Source organism: Buteo buteo, chromosome 1 (assembly GCF_964188355.1).
Source record: "Buteo buteo chromosome 1, bButBut1.hap1.1, whole genome shotgun sequence".
Lineage (NCBI taxonomy): Eukaryota > Metazoa > Chordata > Aves > Accipitriformes > Accipitridae > Buteo > Buteo buteo.
In genome coordinates this window covers 31,305,231-31,329,059 of record NC_134171.1, presented here as the reverse complement: position 1 = coordinate 31,329,059, position 23,829 = coordinate 31,305,231, and the positions used below count along the sequence as shown (strand labels likewise).

Below are 23,829 nucleotides of genomic sequence, written 5' to 3'. Positions count from 1 at the left end.
ATAATCAGAGAATAATACTCTGTTCTACATATTTCTTAGAAACTACCTTTACTAGATGTGTGGTGCATACAGAATTTGAAATTGGCATGGTTTAAGATTTAAACAGCACAGATTTTCAAACTACACAAGAAGGATATGCAAGACGCTCCTAATACAAAACTAAGCAGGAATCCTATGCAACATTTTGGCTTTACCTTATCAAATTTTGTTCTATCAGCTACATCAAGGTCAGAGGCAGACATGTTTCCCATATCCAACAGTGAGGATGACTGAGACCTACGGTTTCCTGAACTCTGAACAGAGAGTTTATTTAGGCTAGAAGTAGACCCAGTCAATTTTCCAGAACTTCCATGAAGACCTGTGAAATAAAGACACTATGAAGGAGGGAAGCAAAGGCAGTATAAAATACTCAAGAAGAACAGGTTCATTACAGAATGTACGAGATCAAGAGTTACTAGTAGTCCTACATTAAAATAAAACAACCCAATTTTTGTCTAAGCTGCAAGTGCTTTTGCTGTAAACACATTCTTTTCTCATTGCAAAGTAACTGAAGTACTTCAGCAAGTATCAAAGTAGATAGCTATATAAGCCCTCATTGTAAAGTATGGAAAAAGGTGTAAAAGGAACAAAACTGTGAAATACAGGAACACTGGGATAGATATTGTCCTTGGAAGCAAAGTCCAGTTGTGATCTTTGTGAATATACTTTGGGCAAAGGCTGCCACAAGCAGAAGAATTAATCCACAAGAGGGGAAAAAAAAATTAAAGAGTTTTATATACACACAGGCGGTTTTTCATCTTGAACTTGATCTTTCTGCTGTTAACATCCTTTTATCTACATAGTTTACTCCAGCTGTTTTGCTGTTATACAATCCCATAATAACTCTACTGTTAATCCTCCCCCCTCCTTTTGATCATAACTAACATTCAGACATTTCTTCCTGGTATTGTGGGGCCTTCTCCTAGATGAGGAGCATATCTTTTTATTTTTTTTCCCAAATTTTCAGAAATGTTGGAACAGGATGGAGAAAGCTAGTAACAAAAAAAGACCAAGATATCGTCAGTATTTGACCCCCATGTAAACTTCTCACATCTCAACCACAAAGAAACTTAAAAGCAATCCTGCAAGTTTCATTTAACTGCTATGTTGGTATCTAGTCTAGGGACACAAGACAAAGTCTATAGATCTAATAAAAGTTGTTACCTCAACCTACCGGAAGAGTTGGAAAACTACAACAAGCTCTCAGGCACAAACATATTTTTTAGATCAACTAGTAGCATGGGAAAACCAAAAGACATTGCCTTTACCTGCAAACCTTCTCAACTTTTATGTTCGGCCATTTTAGCCGTGCTTCATTTTTTCCTTGCAAAAACAATGATTCTGCTAATGCTTATTTCATTCTGAACGGAGTGCTTCAGTGTTAGGTAGATTTTCCACGATGCAGCACTACATCTTTACATTGACACACATGCATTGACAATACCAACTAATGCAACTAGTTATACTCACTCTCAGTTTCCTGTTTGACAGCACTTTCTTTTCGAGGCAGTGTAGCTGGGATGGATTAGGTTGCAAGCATCAAAGACAAAGACAAGTTAAAATGCAGTTTGCACAAACCATGCACAAGATGCAAGTTAAGCTCTAACTGGAAAGAAACATGCGGAGAACTATAAGCAGCAAGTAACTACATTGCAAACACATTTAGTTGGAGAGGTACTATTCTAGAAATTCAGTATCTAAACTACATGGAAAACAGAGTAAGTTTCTAGGTATTAAACTTCTCTTTTTCTTATATAGAGTGTCCAAAGAACATTTTTGGTAACATGTATTTAAGTTCTCCCAAATTAAGAAGTCCATTAAATTAGGGTTTTATTTATCAGAGTTAATATTGCAAAAGACTCAGTTTCCAAGATCAATCATCATATCAATAACAGGCAAGGAATTAAAATGTACTTATGTAATTTTGTACTGAGTCAGAGATTGTCCACCTCTTCAATTTAAAAAACACACACCAATACTGCAAAATCATTCATATCAACAGTAAGACTGGTTAACCTTTTCTGTTGTTCGCAAATCAGGATGTTTACATAGAGAATACATCTTTTGTATTCATGCTGCACCAAAAATTGATGACTGCAAAATCAGAGAGGATGAAAACAAATAATATATAGTAAAAAAATTTACAAGATGTTTTTTTATTTTTCATGGTTTTTGCAGAACAAAACCGTTTTCTCAAGTGGACTTCAATATGAAATTTAGAGTAAATGGGCATTTGCAGTAAATAGAGAATCCCTAACCAGTAAAAGGCATTTGCATACATACACTAAAAGCAATATGTGGTATTAAGAAGATCTTGATGAGGATGGATGCTACAAGCCCCCAAAATGGAGCAGGCAAGCAGAACCTACTGTAATAGAATGAATAAATACTTCTAAATGCCACAAACATGTCTTAAATACCAGATGTTCTCAAGTAGGCAACACTACTGACAATTATAATGTCAAACTTAAAATTAATTCCAGCCTAGTTTTTAGATCTTGGGGGTTTTGGCAGTTTTTGAATAAAAACATTTAGGCCTGATATATTTGTTTTATATATCTGTCATGCATTGGTCCCACTTCTTCATTGTCCTCAATGTCCAAACACACGGGACTATATTACAGAATGTGAAAAACTACAGGCCCTGGACAATCAGGGGAGCCATAGTGGCTTTTGAGAAGCCACATCATATAAACATATGACAGCAGTAGCACTCTTTCCCACATTGATTTTATGGTATTTAAGTATCAAAGTCTTGGCTTCATCAGAAAAGAAGGGAAAAAAAAAAAAAAAAAAAAAAGACTACTTAAGACAAGTGTGAATGCTCACGACCCAGAATTTTTTTGCCATAAAAATGCAGACAAAGAACCTTGCACTAGCACAGAATGCCAGAATTCTCCCAGCATCCCCTCTGCGTTTGAGGCATTCAAATAGCAGTGCTGTTCCCAAAGCACAAAAAAAAGGCAAGAACACACACCAACACAGCTTGGAAACAGGTCATCTTTAGTGTCTGAGTACAACTGGAGCATTATGCACCTACACTATTCCTTAAATAATTGTACTATTAGGAAGTAATGTATTTTGAATTAATGTGTAACTAGTAATAGTACAACCACTACCTTCAACATAGAAGCCTTTCAGATTACACACCATTACAAGCTCTTCCAAAATAATTACATTTGCACAAATACAGGACAGAAGCCTTGTCAAGGTGCAGCTCTTACACTGGGGAATTGAAGGCCCTCTTTCTCCAAAATGCCTGATCACTCCATAACATTTACAGAAATTAGGAAGTTGCTACAAAAACTGTCTCATCACAAATGCAAATCACAAAATAACTGCCAAGATAGAGCATTTAGAATGTTTTAGAAATCAATTATATTACAATAAAGTGGTTTTTTTCTTGCAGTAAGATAGCTTTTCAAGATGTACAAATTTAACTGTTCTGACAACACCACATTATGGCACCACTTGCTCTCTATGTCCATCAGCTTGCCAAGACTTATCTTTCCAGCTTCCCACTCCCTCAACCAAGCCTCACCATTCTCCTGCTTTCTTCCTTTCATTACTTTTTTCTGTTCTATATCATCAAAATTCAAAGCAGAAGTTCAGGACCCCAAAAAGACTTGACAAAACTTACTAGTTAAAGCTGCACATAATTTCTGAATCTAGAAATTGGAAACTGGTCAACTGTGGCAAATATAAATATTTTAAACAAGTTTTGAAACAGTGCATTTTAAAATACAGAAGAACCAATATATAAATACACCTATATCACTGTTGCTTGCTAAGTATTCTGGTTAGTCTTTTAAAAGCTTCACTTCCATACTCACACTAGACTATTTAATCCTAGCAGGAATACATACTCCCTTAAACAGAAAGACCTACAAGTTAACAAAGTATGATTTCTAGTCTCAGACTACATAGGTAAATCCCACTGAAAACACAATGAAATACACAAGTTTCCTTGGGCAGATTTAGCATTAAAACTAGCTTCTTCAAAATCCACCCAAAACTTATTAAATCAGAAATAATAGCAGAAGGAACACACACACGTGCTGCCCAAGCTTTCTTTAATTACAAGAGCTGATTTTTCAAATTCATTCCAGTAATAAAGTGGGATAGTTCAAGTAACAAAATATGGTTGGTAGTTCACCAAAAAGTGAGTGTAGATTTGAAAATCTGAGAAATCTTAGAAATATCATATTTTATCCTTCCTTCTCTTTTGAAGAATTTCACAAGATTTCAGTTGTGCTACTTTGGCCTTGTGGAAGTCAGAAGTTTTACCATTTTTATTTTTCATCAAACTTCTACCTTGTCAGAAGTAAACAAATTTACACCATTATAAAATTGGCCCTAGGTGTTATAATGAGTATTTTATAAGCAAAAAATAAGATTCAAAGCAAGATATGTGCCTCCTGGAAGCTTACCAAACTTTTTTCCTTCTCTGGTTGTGCCCGTCATCTTGATCTTGGCAACTTCAAAGAAATCTTTTATTTCCCTTTCATATAGTCGTGATAAATAATCCATATAATTCTTAAAAGAAAAATATAAAGTTAGTTAACAGGTATATATATTGACTTTGTTTTATTACAGTTAAATAGTTCTTAAAAAACATCAAGTATATAAGTTCTACTAAATAACAAACTGTTTTGGACTATATGTGTGTGTATACATATATGTATTTATGTAGCATGCACAAAAATATATTCATGATATTTAAGCAGGTTATATTCATTTTCCTAGTGAGTTCACTGAGCATCAATCAGAAACTGCTACTTCTGTTCCACAAGGAAAGATAAGCAGTGTGGTACACAAACAAAGAGGACTACTAGCGGTGGAGCATCACATAATTGAATTCAATGGCAGAATGGAGAGAATTCAGCACCATTCTCTGTAGCCTCTTTTACTAGACTTTTACTATGCCCCCCAAAAAGCAAATAGCACGCCATTCCTACACATCTTCCCGAGTACATGACCTCCTTTTTTACCATTCTCAGAAGGAAAACAAAAGACCAGAAAACTTTGGAAGGCACAAACTCTATGGGCCTATTTACTGTAAGATTCAATCAATCCCAAAATAATTTGTTTGCAACACTGCCAAAAATAAGCTCAAATTTTAAAGACAAGAGGCACAACAACTGAAATAAGTTTGAAGATTATCTGGTTTGTTTAGATTTTTAGTACAAAGGTTATAATAATATTTTATTTATTGACAAAGATAATGCAATATTTTTTTCCCCCCATGTTCTTCAAAATTTTGGACTTAGCACACATAATACATAAATATGTAAGTATATCAATTTTTTTATTAGAAGATCACAAAGATGTCAACCATTCATTGACCATTTGCCTTACACAAGGCAAAAGAACAACTATTTCAAAGCCTTTTTAAGAGTCTAATTTGCATCTTCTACAGTTGAGTTAAGAATGACAGAACTTTAATAAAAGATGACTTGTTCTGTAAGGACTAACTTTCCCTTGACTTCTATCTAAACATTTTCTATACTTCTGTAATAATTTTTTCACACCATATCAGTTTTAAACGAGGTAGTTTAAAGTTACATATATACAAAGCCAAAATGTTTCTATTTATTCTATTTTACAGGAGACCTCTAAAGTTTTTTATATTCCTAAGAGAAGTGAAGGTCTGCTGAAATAAAGATGTTACACAGGCAGTAAGCACATCAACATGAAAATAGCTTAATTATTTTTCTTACTAGACTGTAAAATGGCAAACTTGTTTTACATAAATATTAATATCTTAGGATACTTCAGAACAGAGACATAGAAACTTGGCGGGGGGGACAGGGGACAAACAAAACCAAAAAAACCAGGATACAACAAATACCAAAAAAATTAAGTTTCCTATTTCAAAGAGGAACAAGAAAAGAGGACCAGTGAATTAAATTTAATATAAAGGAATATTAAAAGAACATGCACATACACACAGGCAATTCTTTTGACTCTCAAAACCCATATATTATACACATTCTCTAGCATCATTTGAGCACTTCACATACCTTTGTTAGCCCTTCGTATTTTCCATAATCTGTGTTCTTGAGCCACTCCATCAGTTTAGCATATCGAAGTAAATCTCTGTGAAATGGATGGTGATTGGGTAATGTCAATTCAACAGAGTGCTGGGCAAGAGTAGAACTCTGATCATGACCCTTGAGAAGAGAAAGTATTAAAGTAAGTCTCGAAGCATTATACAGATGTACTAGAAATTTCCTGAAAAACTTAAAATGAAGACAGCATCCCATTCAGACAAACAGAAAAGCATCAAAATACCTTGCATAGAAACAAAGTCTAGAGACGCAGACTGAAAAGACACCTAACATAATACGGACATCAAGATACTATAGTTGTGGCAGGTAATGCATCTTAGTAAGCTTGTTATTGTAAGGCTCTTGTTTACCACTGCCTTCAGGGTGAGTCAATTTGGCATTTTTTGCACGAGAATGCAAGGTACACCTGAGTGAAGATTTAATGACAGGTGTTCAATTGTTTCTGAAAAATGCTAAGAGATTACTACATTATTTCTCTAAACCAAAAAAACCCCAACCCAAAACCATAGCTGCTTCTTTTTAAAGATGTTGTTCCCATATACCATAAGACATTTTAAGTCCTCAATCAATGGGTGGCCTAGGTGTTAATGATTACCTTTATGCTACACCTCTGAAAGTCTGCTCCAATTCAACCTATTTTAGTCCACTTCGGCCAAGCCTTGGTCAAGTCTTAAAAACACTAGTTCACACACATTCTCTCTCCCTCCACACAAATGTAGACACACACACACTTTCAGTAAACATTTACTAGCGTTAAACAGTTTACAACATGCAGCATAAACCAATCGATTTAACAGCAAGCTACTAATTTCACACTCCTTTTCTCTGGCTTATCTCCTGAAAAACACACTATCCTTTAAGTGAAGACCACATCATATTGCTTGAACAATATACAATTTAGCTTTTTTAAGCTTTCATTTGCTTGAACTCACAAGCTTCCTGGGCAATTCAGGAAGAAAGCAAGGTAACACCACAGTTCAGCCATGTAGCAGAACATGCAACGATTAGCCCTGGGTTAACAGAGGATGGGACTTAATTTCCAAATGGCTTTAATATTTTCTGTAAAGTCTTTTTTACCAGGTTTGCAATAAAAACAGCTACAGAACTTGATCCTAAGTATAGTTTGTGCCATGGCAGCACAAAACTAATGTCCTAATTGGTCTCAACTTCCTGTAGAGTAACATGTGGGTGGTTTATGCAGGTCAGTCAGTGTCAGTCCCTGACAGAGGAGCATTCCATCTTGGATATGACAAATTGGCAGAATATAAGCTATACAGTTTAAGAACTGTCTTTGCATGTCTTTAAGTTGGAACAGAAGCCAGTTTGGATCACTGAGCCAAAACTAAAGCAACTTTAGCTGACCCTTCTTTACTGTATTGGGTACTAATCAGTTCAAGCCTTTGGTAAAAAAAGCCCTAAAAGCTTCCACAATACATTCACAGATTTTTGTTTTAAAAAAATGAAGATACGAGTCTTGATACTATTTGTAAAAGACTAACCTTTACTAAGTAATGCAATGCAAACATGCTGGCTTCTGAATAAAGCTGGACTACTTTTTTGTATCCAACATGAACACGCACTTACTTTGAGTCCTGTTCTCTTAACTACATAAACTGAGACACAAATGAACCCAAAGAAACAAATCCTAGACAACTTCATTCATTTATTCTCAGACAATGGAGAAGGGTCACACTATAAATCTCCCTTCTAAAAACAATCTTGTAGTCTGACTCCAATAAAAACTCACTTTGTAAAGTGTAATTATTGCAATATATAATTTGGAACTGGAATCCAGCCAGTATTAGCCACACAGCTGCTGACGTGATTACCGAGGTTATACTCAATACTGTGTGTACTTCTAGGCATGCATATAGCAAATATTTTCAACAGATCTTTGATATGCTTTTATACGACCTAGATAGAGAAAACCATTTATGGTTCTCTCCTATTCCCTGGTGTGCAATGTTCCTACAACATGCATTTTAATGTTCATTATAGTTTAAGATAATTTATCTGGCGGCTTTCACAGCTTTCTTCAACTCAGTCCAAAGGCTAGTTCATATTACTGCTAGGAAATACTCAGCTATCCACATTTTTATTGCTTCTTTCATCTAACAATTTTATTCATGTCCCTTTATTACATACAACTTTTTATTTCTGCTTAGTAGTTGCATTCTTCATAAAGCTAGATGATAAATCCCCTCCCAAGATAAATTTCTCTCTCCAAGCCAACTTTTCCACAGGACTAATCATTCTGGTTTTCCTAAATTATATCCTGTTCAAGTCTGCTCCAAAACATTATGAAGCTTCTAGGTGTACTTTCTCCATCTAATTAACAGGTTTCCTCCCACTACACATAGATTTATACTAACTGTTACCAAATGATACTGCGAGTTTGTTATTCAACTATTTTATAGTTTCAAAGCTTCAAACTATTTCATATTTCAAAGACAGAAAGCCCAGAGTTGCCTTCTAATTGAATACTGAACCTGTTTTTAAAAATAATATTATTAATAATAATAATAATAATAAAAGAATCTTTAAAGTTATAGACACACAGTAAGGTTAATCAAATATTATTATGACACAATAAAGACAACTACATTAACTGTTAGTAACTGTTACTGCAAACAGTTTTTAACACTGCAGTGAACGGCAATCCAAAGTTGCATTTCTGTTTAAAACTTTTAAGATTTGTTCTCATTTTTATGTAGAGGATATGTAGGACCTTAATATCTTACAACAGTAGTTTGAATCACAGCATTGGGTTTGTTTGCTTTAAAAAAAAAAAAAAAAAGAACAATTTAACACTTCCAAGATAATACATTTCGGCCAAAATGTCAATGCAACTTTGGTTTTCCATCTAATGAGTTCCAAATCAGAATATGCCTTGCTTGTATTAGCAGCTGCCTAGACATCATAGTGTTTTCATTTGCCATTTTAATTTAGAAATCTTTATCTGCCTTAGTTTTTCTGAAGTGCTCTAATTTATTTTTTTTTTAAAGAAACATTCTAAACAAATAATGCAAATCTTCAGATGTTAAAGGTAACAAAGTATTCCAGTTAGACTTTTCAAAAACATGGGAACGAGAAATTGCTATTCAATTCATCAGACTAACAAAACAAGGTCATTTTAGTAAGATAACACAAAAATCTGTTATACCTCCAACACTTGAATCCGTACCTCAAAATGAAGTGCACAAACTTTTTTCTTTTACAACAAGCAAAAAGGCTTTGCAGAGGCTCATCTCCTGCAGTTAACAAGCTCTTCCTGCTTAACCTTATGGCGAGGTCATATTTTTTATCTGCTGATTAATACCTCACAGCTAACAGCAGGCCAAAACTTTTCAGAGGGTAAGTTTATATGAAAGACAATGTGAGGGCACTATTAGCACCAGAATTATGAAAAATTAAAAAAAAAAAAAAAAAATTTAAATTGGTAATAGCATTCTCAATAGCATTGAAAAGTCTCTGTAGAAGTATTCCATCTAACGCAAGTAATATTACACAGTAATAATAATCTCCTACCATTTCTAAAAAATAAAGTCCTCTGAACAGAACATCAGAAAAGGCATTCTGTTAAACAGCCACTTTCATACACAAGTCCAATATTCAAGCTTTGTGAATGCATTTACACAGGACTTGCACAACATAGCTTCTACTTGCTTATTTAGAAGGCCAGGACACATAGCTTGTGCTCAGTTTTTCAAAATATGAAAAGTAACAGGAGAACCATACCTTCTTAACAACAGAAACTAAAGGCAAAAACTTTAACATGCTGTAGAAATGGAATTCTTCTGCAAGGTGAAGAAAATGCAGGAAGCACTTATCTTTGCCATAAAAAGCCAGGCTTGTACTCTCAAATGCAATTTTCTATACAATTATCCAGCATAACTCTATTTCATTTTCTGCACACAGTCCAATACATAAAAACTAAAACTTCTAAAACTTTGATTACACTAATGTGTATAAAAACAGAATTATTTTTGAATTTACAAATATTAGTTTCACGCAGTTGCAGTATCTGTACAGTCGTACACGTATTACAATTTCCTGAAAATATTCTTCCTCCATACATCTCAATCTGTCTCTTAGCAGTTTCTGGAGATCAGATCAGAGGAATGTTGGCTCAAACAGATAAACAAATCTTGAGGGCTAATAAAAATAATGGAAGTGAGAAGGGGCATAAGTCTGATGCTCTGCAATTGGGAAGGACAAATTTCTTTTTGTAAAGCCAAATATGCAGCTGCTAGTTAGGTAAGTCAAGCTCAGAAGAATTAGTTAGAAAAGCTTGTATCAAACCTGATGTACTCACTGGAACTGAAAGATAGTAGGACCTGTTATAGAGTTGAAGGAGGGTCTGAGTAAACTGATTGGAGATAAAAAAAATACAGAAATTAAAAAACTGATGCTAAAAAACACATCCAGCCTTTAGGAAACAAGTCTCAGGACAGTGATTTCTGAGTATTTCAAGATAATGCCCAAAAATCAACATTTAGACATTTTACTTTGTCTTATCAACAAAGTCTTGTAAAAAAACTTTGTCTGTTTTGGTGTGGTTTGGTTTTTTTATGGCCCTTGAAGTTCAGACAGCAAAAACTCCAGTGTTCTCAGCCTCTGGAACCTTTAATAAAAACAGTCAATGCTTCTTCTCTTCAATTAATCAAGCTTTACAATCAAAATAAATCCTTACATATCACACAATGTGTTTAATTCAGATAGCAAACCCACTAAAAAGAAGTGGATTTTTTTAAATGTAAGAGACTTCTGTAGGCAACTACAGTTTGGTATGCTTAGTAATATCTCTGCCTGAAGTGCCTCTAGCAGTCCATTCATTTACTGATTACATCACAGAACATGTCCATGTTTTAGGTGGATTGTTTTTCTTCTCAGGAAAAGTTTGTGACTGAAAATTTCATATAAAATAGTAAGAAATAATACCTGCTGAACAAATACGCTGTTCAAGTGACTGGCAAGTCTCCGGGCAAATTGCTCACGCAAGTCACTAAACCGCTGCTGTTGCTGTTTCACTGCATGAAGCATATCATGTCCTAAAAACAAAAAGAATTTCACAGAGTACAAAATGTATAGTAATATATTGTATGTGGAAACCAAGAGGACCAGAGGTCACAATTCCCTCAATCTAACAGAAACAAAATCTGAGACTAGTTGGAAAGGCATACAATTAAGGCACTACTGTAATAAATTTTATATGTTAGACTGCAGTGTAACAAAAACATTACCTGGACGAAGAGCTACATTCATACACTGCAGAAGGGCATCTGCTGCATTAGTGCAGGCCTCGATGCCTCGAGAAGATGTCAGATCTCCCTCCTGAAGGGCCTTTATGTGACCTTTAGCCAAATCCATGTGATTCTACAAAATAATAGATAGTATTATCCATAAGCGAGTTAGTTTGCTAGGCTGCTGAACCAAGAATGATAAATACAATTCCATCACTATAAAAAACTTATTGAAGTTAGTGCAATAATAAAACAGAAAAATAAACTCATTTTTTAAAATGAGCTTCATATATGGTTGCTAAACAGGGTACTAACCTAAAAGAATTTTATACCTGATGTGACCACCGTAAACAATAAAAATGCTTACCACTAAGAACTCTATCTCTGACAGTAGCTTCACATTATTTGTGTTGCTGAGATGGATTAGGTGGTTGCTTTCTGAAATTTGATCCATTTGCTCTTTTACACTCTGAAGCATTTCTTCATAACTGCTCAGCTTTAGCTCAATTTGGTCAACCTCCTTTAGAGCTTCATCCAGCAACTTCATCAAGATATTCACCTGTTTCTCTGACGCCATAATTGACTGGATATTTGCCTGTACAGAAAATTAAGCCACAACATTTTAAGAGACATTTTTATCTCAAAAGCTTTCTGATATCTCCTTCTGTCTCTATTACTGTCAGATAAACATTTTCCAAAACTCTCAATGAGAGCGACAAAACAATATAAGCTTGTAGTACTTCTCATTTAAAGTGTTATTGAGCACAGCAGTTCCTCAGTCTATGACACTTCTTCATTTCATAAAGAAAAGATATAAACCCAAAACTTTGCTCAAGTTCTTAGAATTGAAGTATTGATCTGCACAAAAATAAAAACCAAACAATAATCCCTACTATACTGGAACATTTTTAGTTCCAGAAAAACAGCTTAGGTGATAAGGTCACATTTTCTGTTGCAAGATCAGCTATCTCTATGGTAACAGCCATTTTCAAAATATAAGAGAAACATACAACTCGACAATTTGAGGAGGTTGTTAACTGTTCCCTCACGACTGCATCCCCTGCATCTCCTTAAGTTTTCTAAGTGACCTCTAGAACATTGGGCTGTTTAAAAAGCAAAATAGCAAACAATATGGTACTGTTACAGACAGCCAAATACTGCAATGTAATTAGACTAAACCAGTTTCCTAATTACACTGAGAGTAGTATCTTAGGCCTAAGCGTTCACATCCATGGACATGAACATCTATGCTCCCTCTCCCTGCACCTCTGCCTTCAAGAAAGGTATATGCAGAATGCCTCCCTTTTTTCTTCTCAACTCCTCATTTGAAAGCCTGCAACTCACCCTAAATGGTCTGGAAGGTAAAGAGCAAAGCTGAAGATCTTTAAAATCTGATAATAGACAGGATGTAGCTCTGCTTAGGAGCACATATATATTTACATTTAAATATACTGCAGAACAAGTTAGCTACCTTTTCAAAGAATACTACGTAGTCAGTATCAATGAAAAAAGTTCAACATGCTAACACACTGTACATTAGAAGAAATGTTTACCCCATCTAGCACTTGTAGCTCTCTCGACAACTTCTCTGCAAAGGCTTCAGCATTAGAAATAGCATATTCACACCCTTCCATCATTATTTCAATATCCTGTTCCTCTCTTGCATTTAACTCCTGGTATTCATCCACAGCTTCTTCATCACCTCCTGCTACACTTTGATTCTCTCCACTTGGAACAGATTCTTATGTAGAGAAGGGAAATAAAACACATTATCAAGTGCAGAAAGTCACAACATTTTAAGAGTACTTAAGTATGTTCAACTATCTTCAAGTAAATGAATCCATTAAACAACTTTCATAACAAGCACCTGCTACCTATATACACTTTTTTCAAGTCTCAGTCTTCATGGGCTTCATTAAGATTTCCAGAACTGGTTCTCAACAGTGATGTTTTCCAAATTATGTAACATAAGCAAAATAAAATAGCCACCTTCCTTTACTGCACGTACAAAGGGACATACCGTCTCAGTTCATTCACCTCTCATGCTGGTAATCAACATCAGAATATATTACAGTATTACGCTAGACTTGTTAACAGAAGATCAGTAGAAGTTAGATTCTCTCTTTTGGTAGACAGAGCATAAAGGAAACATACTAAAGCTGATTAAGAAATGTATCTCTGAATAAATAAAAATCATCTTGATGCTCAAGATAAGTTTCACAGCAGAAAAATCAGTACTGAGGTAAGTGAAAATTACATACCAATGTTATCATGAACTATGATTTCTCACAGCAGTGCTTACTTAATTCAACAAGACATTCAAACGCTGACAAATGATCTACAGAACATTAACGCAGTCCAGCTAGAAAGCGGTTAGGACATTTGAAACATCTCTCTTATCTCTAGCAACTTGATAAGCTATCCAAAGCACTATTTAAGAAAAAGAAAAAGCATATTATTTAAGAAAAAGTGCTTACAAAGCAAAATAAAGGAAAAAGGTGTTACGCACCTTCTGCAACTTTAGGCAGTTCTGAAGAATTAAAAGGTATGGAAAAGCAGAGGAAAGGAAGCAGAGAATGTTAGCTAGACAAAGCATGAACAGTGTGTATATTTTTAAGTGGTAATAAGTTTGTATGTTTTCATATTGCACAAACTTGAAAAGTTAGAGGTTGGTTAAAATAAATTTCAATCAACACCAAAATACAGAAATGCTATCCTCCCTAATTCAATTTCTTCTGTACAAGCCAGTCTAGTATTTAATATCAACAGTTTAACTGCTTCTGACAGACTAAACGCGAGATATGCTTACTCACTAGGCTTTACTAAAAAAGTTTTAACTATTAAAAGACAGCATGACTGTAAAAATATTTAATACAGCATGAGCAAGTGAGATACAAAGCCTTCTTAGCAACCAGGCAGTCACATAAACTGTAACAGGGTCCAGCAAAATTTAACACATGCTTCACAGTTTATAAACTAGAAATCTCATAAAAAACCTCATATAACCTTTAGCATGCTACTGAAGCATCGCTTCTTAAAGCATTTTTCTAATTCAGGGGAAAGGAAAACAGGAACAAAAGCACATTCATTACACATTTAGACCTACCAGATCTTGCAGGCAGATTTTATTTTGTTCAAGAAACAGAACATCTTAGAAATACAACAACCTTATCAATATTTAGAACTTCATTAATGAAGTATCTTGTTTCGGTTCTCAGTTTTCTAACAGAAAATCTGTTATCTACTCACCTTGTTTATCTTAAGACTTAGAAAATATAAAAGAATAAAATTGAATAGGAAAAAACATGAGGATTAGGATTATTTTTTTTTTAGTATATCTGGTTTACATAAAAAATTATTAAACTTTATACTTAACATACAGTTGCAGAAATTTACCTTCCAAAAGCTGTGAACTAACATTAATAAAGTCAATTTTCTTTCTAAGATATCTCTGATTGAGTTTCCAGATACATGAAATGAAGGTGTTCTTTTCCACTGTGCTGCTTGCAACCCATTTATACACTTTGTCAAAATGCAAGTCAAATTCAGGATTCTCCTGCAAAAGATGAGATATGTTACAGGCTCAACAGCCAAATGATTCTCTAAGCAGCAGATTGTTTACGCATTTAATTATTAAGATGACAGGATAAAAATGAAATTACACAGATGCCAACCTTAAGCCGATACACCAACTCTGGCACCCTGATGCACCTTAATGAAGGTGCTAAAACATCGAAAGTGAAAAACCAGAATCCAGGCTACGAAGACAGTATTTTGTCAAGCCAGATAAGGCAACAGTAACACATAATACAGAGATATGTTAAGAGTTTCAACAAACATTTGACAGCACTGTCTGCCCTGAAACACTGTCCTCAGAATGACTAATACCTTGTGTTAGCCCTCTGAAACTAAAAACAGTAGCTGGAATTACTGACAACATATATAACACGATTCAAGGAGACTTAGGGGAATAGGCAAGGGAAAAAGTTATGAGCAATTCATATTTACAGATATGATAGTATTTGATAACACTGAACAGGATAGAAAAGACCATTTGGTATTTTAACGGTAAAAAAACTACTACAGAAGTATTTTCAACTAGATTTATTACCCAAGGAGAACATTACTTTGATAACAATTGAATAAAGTACTTTCCTTTCTACAGCCACTTATGAACTCAGTATGAACTGTAACTGTTAATAGTCTGTTTTAAAGATCATATTACAAGCCTTTTACAAGGGCCAGCCTCCTTCTGATGAAAAATGTTATTGCCTCAGACACATGTTAAATCCTTACTTATATATAGTTTGTAAAAACTACTATTGCTGCTACTTATTACTTATATTGTCACTACTATCTGTAGCAGCAGGCTGCACATGAAACCACATGTGATGGGAAATGGTATTTCCTGTACAGTGCAATAGAAACAGTTCTGTTTTTTTCTGTAGCTTACATTGATAAATAAAATTACCACATATTTCTAAACAAATGGTCTCATTACATAAAAAATTTGAGTTGTCTCACAACTAGTGCAGGAAAGGCCTGTGTCAAAAGAGTTGCATTGGATCACGTTTGGAAACCAAAACATGATGAACCTATCAACTTTAATTCTGATGTTTTTTAATATAAGAGAGTGTGGCATTCAACATTTGTTTTTTGAAAGAAAATTTCAAAATCGCTCATTAGAGTGGTATCTACATTACAGAATATTCCTGAAAACCATTACGGAATTCATTTTGCAAGAAAAAGCCCTGAAAGATGGTATAATTTTAAATGGAACTTTAACCCAAAAGAAGCAATTCTCCAACATGGTATTTAGAAACAGCAAGGAAAATCTAAAATCTAGCCAACAAGTATGTAGATAACTGAAATAAAACATATTTAACCTACACTTGGGGAGGGGGAAATCAAAGAATTTTCAACTTTGTAGTTTTCTGCACTATTCTTCCAAATAAGCAGTTAACAGAACATAAAACCAGACATCACGGGATGAAGAATTTTCACTTCTGCCTATTTTTCATCTTAGTTTATGACAACAGATGAATTTAAATGGTCAAAAATAGGTGGCTCTTGTTCTATGGAAAAGAACACCACCTTAGGAGTGTATGCTTTCCAACAAACGGCCAATGTCATGATTTAGAGAACCGATTATAAGAACTCACTTTCAAGCTTACATACTACTCATTAAGAATGTTTTAAGGGTCCTAGCAAAAAACGTTACATATAGCTCAATGTCATTAGTAAGATGGTCAATAAATTTTTTTTAAGGGGAAACTAAGTTTGGAGTACAAATTTACGTAAGACTTGAAACAAACAAAAAAGTACTGGTCCTTAGCACAAGCACTCTACAGTCACTGAGAGATCGCTACAATAAACAGGGCAGATATTCAGAATATTGCTATTCAAGCATATTTAGACTACTCAGTTTACCGGGGTTATATTCTTGGAAAGGCTGGAAGAAAATGCAGGCATAAGCAGCACAGGAACATATCATCCTATTTCCTAATGAATGTGTTATCAATCTAAGCTTTAAAGCAGTCAGTATCAAGGAAGTTAACTCTAACTTGGAACCAAAGGGATGTTCTGAGCAGAGCACTAAACCAAAAAAAATTTACACATACTTTAACAGCATCTTTGGCATCAACAACAGCAAGATCTCGAAGTGCCCATGCAGTCTGCCTTTTGTAGAAATCTCCTTTGTCAGATTTTTTCACTTTTACCACATTTACTTGTACTGGTCGTTCCGTTGTCACTGTTAAATGAAGTAAAAGAATAATTTCAAAATGCACAAATTACTTAAACATCTGTTTCTGTTGTACTTCAACTTCTGAAATGAGTTATTTGTGGGGCAATTTTTGTAATACCTATTTGATGAAAAGAGACCCTTTGAAACATTTTCATCCACAATATCCACAGCTCAGTTTAAGTGTCAGTCAACCAGATATACATCTCTCTACAGCTTGTGAAGTAATGAATCCAATTTACAGATATTTCTTTGATACAGCAGACCTCAAAGCATGGCCACATAACTGACAAAGCACTGAGGTAATTAGAGATTACAGTCAGAACAAAAATGTTTTGGTAGATTTCTCAGTCACAAAAATATTCTAGCAAGCTAGTTTATTGACAGATCGACCCAAAGCACCTAATTTTTTTGAAGAGATGCAATATAATACACATACACTCAAAGGAACATAGAACTCAGGTCAGTTACTATGCCTTTCCAGAGCCCTCTGCCTTGGACTCTAACCAGTACTCTTTACTGCATTTTATTTAGGCTGATCAGTCTAGATGCTTACTAAATCCCCTTTTAAGTACTGTATAAAGCCTGCTTCAAAAGCTCACCAGTCCCACACAAATAATTTTGATTCTTTCATTTCAAATTACAATGAGATCTGGGAATAGAAGTACAGGGGTTTGTTTCTTTTTTAGTAGAAGCAACAATGGAAGTATAAGCTACAACTGATTTTCTCCATTAGAAATAGAACGCATCTGTTTTATATGGGGCAAGAGTAAACATTGTAAATAAAGCTAAGACAAATGCAACTAAAAACCAAAGGTGAAGAAAAGAAATATGGTGCAGTATTACTATGTACCTGTGGCACACAAAAAGCAGTTTCTCTTCTTTTTGCCTGCTTTGCACACATTCACAATGCTCAACAAGCGTTCATCATTGGGAGTGAAAATATCCCTCTGTAAAGCATGCTTGATTGCAGTCATTTTCTCTCAGCTGAAAGATTTTAAGAAGTCATAATACATTCAAGCACGTTTAACACAAAAAAAGAACCAGTCATTTACTTATAGCAACTACACTTTTTTGAAATTAAATTTTACAGGTAACTTAATCAATCATAATCTAGACAAGCATGATTTAGGTAGAAGACCAGCCCACTTTAGAAAAAAGTCCAAGATAAAGCATACTATCTTATTTCAGTTAGACAACTGTAATTTATCAACACTAGGACGATCCTTCTGCTTAATTTAACGGAGAACAAAAAGCTTCTTAGTAGTAAAGTGGAATGTGAGGCATTAAAAAAAAAGCTGAAACGAGAATCAAGACTCCCTCACTAAGTAGTAGAATTTTAGAATGGGTATGAATGCTGTGGATCCAGTAAAAATCTGTATGAAGACAGGTGAACAAAAAAAAAAAACCACAAAATTTGACAGGATGGAGAATGTTAAACTAAAGTCACTACAGTGATGACCTTAAATGAAACTTACTCCAGAATTCTTCAAATATACCTAAAATCTTCAATTAAATTTTCAGGACTCTTTCACCAAATCAAGGTTATATGTTGGGCAGACCAAATTGAAAATAATGTTCCATTTAGAGGGAGAAAAAGCATCTCTGGCTCCTTGCTCTGCAGGAAGATTTCTGGAATATAGCCTAGATATGGTATGACATAGCAGTCATTCAATCCACCACTCAAATGCCACAATTTCAAGTCTAACAAATTACTACTTTTGAGTCTTGGTGTACCACATACACATCCTAATTCTCTTCTGGTAGAGGGAAAAATCATTCTGATTCAGGATCAGTGGCCCTGCATGCTTCCTCACTCCCTCCTCCCTTGGTATCATAAGATAAATTCTAAATTAGTACTCGATCCCATGTTACGAGAGCATTCTCAGGTATGCTGTTCAGACAGCTTTCTTAAAGCAGAATAGGTACACCGCATTCTATCTGGTGGCAAAAAAAACCCAAACCAACCAACCAAAAAACCCAGTGTACTAGAGTTTTCCCAGCTTTGATACCTCTTCTGAAGAACATTTGTGGTGGTTGTCCATTGTCAAATTCACCATTGCCAATTGCAATGGTGAGTTACTAAAAACTTATTATTAACATATGACTGGCACCCCATTTGTAACTTAACTTTACCCAGCAAGCAGGCATTACCTTTTTTTTTTAATTAATAAAAAACATAAGACATTACAGAGGGCCCACATAATAGAATTTAATAAATTTTTCTTAAGTTTTAAGTCAGATTTATCTTCTGGATATTGAAGTCTCTTTCATAAAAGCTTCCTTATAACAGAACAGCTCCTAGAAGACACAAACTGTGGGGACAGTACATACCTAAGGCAACAAATCTCTGAGCCTTTAGAAATACAGCGTTGTGTTTCTTTGTGTTTCAATGTTTTGCAAAGTCCTGTTTCACTGCTCTTGCCAGTTACCACATACTATTACATGTAACAGGCTGTTCTTCCTCTTTGTTCTAGTATGAGGGTCTGGCAATTGTTACAGTATTGCAGAATAAAGGAATGCATCTTTGTAGCTGGTAGAAAGTTTGACTTCGGCCACCTAGATCTGAAAAGGCCACAACACAATTTTGTAAAGGTAAGTCCATTAGGTTTGACTAGTTTGCTGCCTTTTCTTGGATGCACAGATTGGAGCTCAGAAATGGAACACTTCTTTAATTACAAAGTTTCTTATCTAGCAAGGGAGTAACATGATATTTCAAAAAGAGAAAGAATGTAAGCATGTACACTTAGTAATAAACCCAGAGATTTCTTCCAGGAAACAAATGCTGACCTTGAACCCTGTACTCTAACCGAATGCTAAAAAAAGACAGACTTCTGCTGAAAGATAGTAAACAGACATTACTTACTCTCACAGCCTGTAACAGCAAACACAGGAGATCGTACAAGGCCATCAAGGATTGCCCTTTATGCTTTCTGGTACACTGGCAGATATAGTTTAATGTGAATGACATAGTCGCATACTAGATCAGACCACTGGTTTGCATAAATGAGGTGCATCCCCCATTAACAGCAAAAGTACTTTCCTAACACCACCCAAAAGTTTGCTTTCTAGTTTTTCTCCTCATTAAGAATAGAGTTTTCAGATGATTTGCAGGAGGTAGAGGAGCAGAAAAGGAGGTAGAGAGACATTGGGGGGTGGATCTGTTCACAAGGTTCCCCCTTCAAGTGATTCACGTCTGCAGTAACAGCAGCCAGCACTGGGAGAAAGCAAAGGGTTAGAAGAAGGGCCTGTAAGAAGAGAAAGCTGTTCAGATTTGTGGGATGCATTAACAACTGGTTTGTTTAAAAACATTCACTGAGAGTTCTGATTTTCTTTGGCAATGCCTTCAAGTAGGTATGCCACATGCTTGGCAGAAAGCATTTGTACTTCTAGCATGTTCAATTATGATGAAGAATTTGCAGAGGTAAAGTAAGACCAACATTAAATTAACCATGCATGAAACAAGAATAAAATCCCAAGGAAGTCACAAAATTCTGAAAGACGCTTCCAAGACAGACTTCAGTACAATCGCCTGGTTCCCCAACAAAGCATGGTCTAGTCCTCACCAGATTCTAGAAATCCGGGAGGGCAGAGGGGCTGGACACACGGCACCAACCAATACTCAAGCTTGCAGAGATCAATCATGTAAGAAAAAAAAAAAACCAAACCGCCCATCAAGCTCCAGAAAATTAAGGAAGTAGCAATATTCACCTGATTCAGAACAGTTCCTCACACTACAGAGAGATTCTAAGTAGACTAAAAAGAGCAACACTTGGACATCACATTTCAATGTTTTGATGTAAATACAGAAGCTCCAATATTACTCTGAACTTGTGCCTTAAAATTCTACAGAGTGTTAAAAACATGATTAATATACATCACATGCTACACTGCCTGATGCCGAGACAATATGTGGAGTTAAATTTTAGGCTGGATTTTTCTCTTGGAGATGCCCCGGTTGCTTTCTCTGACAAACACACAGCAAAGACAAAAAGGTTCCCTTGGCACTTCAAACAGAAAAGGCACTGGCTTTTCTTGCAGTCTTTTATGTCCCACTGTGCCTCAGCTCAGCAGGTCACCTCCACATCTCTCATCTTAGGCAATCTGGTAGTTTTAAAGATTAGCAACGCAAGGGCTTTGGGAAAACAAGGGCCAACATACCAAGCTGGAATCAGTATTGTCAAGTGTACAGCACTCAGAGCATCCAAAGAAACACTGTTTATATGACACCCCTATGGCAATGTAACACTCCATAGCTGCCAACAATTTTCCTGCCTTTAATCAAATGCTGGGCCTGTCTTTTGTTTCCCAAACTGCATCAGGAGGCACCTTACTCTTCAACAGGTGCATAAGATGAGCACACAAAATACTGACAACCTGCTGCATTTCAGAAATATCCCCTTTCCTTCCTGATTTAGGATTTTACTTTCTGCCCTAAGTCACATTCAGACTGCTGCAACTTGCTAACTCTCCCATTTCAGTGCTAACACAAGTTGTCCAGGTTGTGCAGGATACACCTTTCCCATAAAACAGAAGACGTTAAACCCAAGATCAAGGACTTGCTCTGACATACAGTCTAACTTCTGTTATAAACTCAGCCCCCTTAGTCACAGCCAGCAAAACCTTCACAATGTGCTAGGCCAAGCACATCATTAAGCTCTTCACACATGAATCCTGCTGTCCCAAAGAAACACAGTATTAAGCACAAGGAGCTGGAGATAAAGCTGCTTCCTCAGAAAAATGCTTCAAGGGAGCTGAGACCACACCAGTCTCTAACAAATCCATTTAGACATTGCTGCGTTGTTTTTTCACCAGTAATGTTACAGACAAAGCCTCGGCTACATGAATTTTGTCAAAAGACACCTCATCACAGGCACAGACCGTCCGGGAAATACATGGGAAGGATGCAACAGAGCAATTTGGTAAGGCTACTCAGTGAGCACTGCTGAGCCTCTCTGAAGCGTGTAAACAGGAAAACAGGCTTCTTCTGCACCCTCGCGGGTTAAAACATAACTTGAGAGGGTAGCCTAACTGTAAAGTGCCCGGGAACGCCGTTCGTAGCCGAAAGTCGATCAAGAGATCAATCAGTTAACAGGAAAACTCACAAGAGTTACTTATGGCAGCGGCGGCCTCCCGAGGGCCCGTCTGGCACCAGCTTCACCGCCTCCCACCTGCGAGTCCTGCAGAAGCCGCCCCGGAGACGGCGGCCCGCTCCCGCCACCGCCCCACCCCGAGCCCGGCGGCCCAGACACGGCCAAGCCGCCCCGGGGCCACCGGTAGGGCCCGGCCCGCGGAGGAAAGAACGGCAGGTCCCACGCCCGGGGCGGGGGAAGGGCCGGAGGATGCCGAGGCCGCCTCGCTCTCACCGCGGAGCCAGGGCCAGCCGGGCCGGGCCGGGCCGGGACCGGACAGGGAAAGGGCAGGGACGGGAAGGGAGCGCCTCGGCCTCCGGCCGCTACCCGCGGCCCACAGCCGCCCCTTCCGCTCACGTGACGCCGGCAGCGAGTCGGCAGGCTAGGCAGCCCGCGCAGCGCCCCCTGCCGGAGGAGATGGGCGTAACGCCTGTGACGGCCACAGCGGCCACCCACCCGCGGAGCGGGGTGGAGCGGGGTGGGGTGGGCCGAGCCAATAGGAGCGCGGGAGGGGCGGGGCGGGGTCAGGGCCGGCCTCTCCTCTCCTCTGCCCTCCTTCAGGGCCGGCCCGGCGCTGCCTTCAGGGCCGCAGCGCAAAGCCGGCCCGGGCGATAGAAGCTGGAACCAGTAACCGTGCGGTGGTCTCTTGTGGGCGGCCGGGCTCCGTTTGAGCCGGGCCTCGCTGGTCGGGGAGGCGGTCGGTAGCGCCCCGCGGGGCCCCGGCGGCTCTCGGGTGGCGAAGGGCCCCCCGAGGTGGTTTGGCCGGGCCTTGGTAAAGGGCGGTCCCGCTGCTCTCCGCTGTGCCGTCCTGAGGCGGCTCCTGCCGAGGTGGGTCGGTGCAGGTAGGGGTTAAAAAAGAGGGGCCTGGAAAACCTCGCCGAGCTGTGAAGAGCTGGGGGGAAGAGGCTCCCTCCGGTAGCTGTGAGCGGTTAGGTCCGTTCAGCTGTTTGGTGAAACCCTGCTGTGTAATTAGAAGGCATAAACCAGCAAGAAAAGTAACGCAAGTAAGATCTCTCTGTATTGCAACCCGCAAGAAGGTGTCCTACGTGCTGGTACGATGGGAGAGCTCTTGCCATCAAAGAGTTTGTAACAGAACAGCAAAATGCCACGGCAGAAGTAACGTGGGTTGTGCCAAGAGCAAAGCCGACGTTGTGTCACCTTGCTTCTGATGTCTGTGTCCTCAGCTGACCTCATGACAGAGTTATTAAGAAGTTTTATGTCTTTTTAGGAGGCAAGCGTACTCACAAAGGAAACACAGGTATACCCGGGGTTGAAAGATACAACACACTACAATACAACAGCATCTTAGAATTTCAAATGACAAATCTATCTGTAACCGCAGCTGCAAGGGAACAACTGTAATACAATATGGCCACAGCTTCCGGAATAGTGTGACTTCAGTGAAACGCGTTCAGATTTTGGCTTTACCCCTAAGCAGAAGCACCCTTAATAACTGACAGTCTGATGCCAGTGATGATTTACAGGGAAGTGTTACTCTGTGAATAGTGATTCTGACACTTAGGATTTGGAATCTGACCATGAGAAACTATGTCCAAATCTGGCCATAGCTATTTGTAGCCACTGCTGAATTCAGTGAGAAC

At 37.4% G+C, this 23,829-nt stretch overlaps 1 protein-coding gene across 6 annotated transcripts in view; it reads right to left on the bottom strand.

The window, feature by feature from the left end:
• EXOC1 (exocyst complex component 1) overlaps window positions 1–22,565 on the bottom strand; it is a 32,853-nt gene extending 10,288 nt beyond the window's left edge. The window contains exons 1-14 of one of the 6 annotated variants that reach the window (XM_075026242.1): window positions 22,202–22,565; window positions 19,431–19,661; window positions 17,950–18,083; window positions 16,975–17,105; window positions 14,750–14,909; window positions 12,907–13,094; window positions 11,721–11,948; window positions 11,354–11,486; window positions 11,052–11,161; window positions 10,426–10,479; window positions 6,063–6,212; window positions 4,470–4,575; window positions 1,510–1,554; window positions 195–358 (exon numbers count right to left, since the gene is read on the bottom strand). In XM_075026242.1, coding sequence (XP_074882343.1) covers window positions 195–358; window positions 1,510–1,554; window positions 4,470–4,575; window positions 6,063–6,212; window positions 10,426–10,479; window positions 11,052–11,161; window positions 11,354–11,486; window positions 11,721–11,948; window positions 12,907–13,094; window positions 14,750–14,909; window positions 16,975–17,105; window positions 17,950–18,073 — 1,593 coding nt within the window. In that variant the 5' untranslated portion in view covers window positions 18,074–18,083; window positions 19,431–19,661; window positions 22,202–22,565. Of the gene's footprint in view, window positions 1–194; window positions 359–1,509; window positions 1,555–4,469; window positions 4,576–6,062; window positions 6,213–10,425; window positions 10,480–11,051; window positions 11,162–11,353; window positions 11,487–11,720; window positions 11,949–12,906; window positions 13,095–14,749; window positions 14,910–16,974; window positions 17,106–17,949; window positions 18,084–19,430; window positions 19,662–19,962; window positions 19,982–22,201 lie in introns of those variants that run through there. The other 5 variants (XM_075026232.1, XM_075026251.1, XM_075026261.1 and 2 more) reach the window with 5 other exon arrangements.
• Window positions 22,566–23,829: the final 1,264 nt, after the last annotated feature.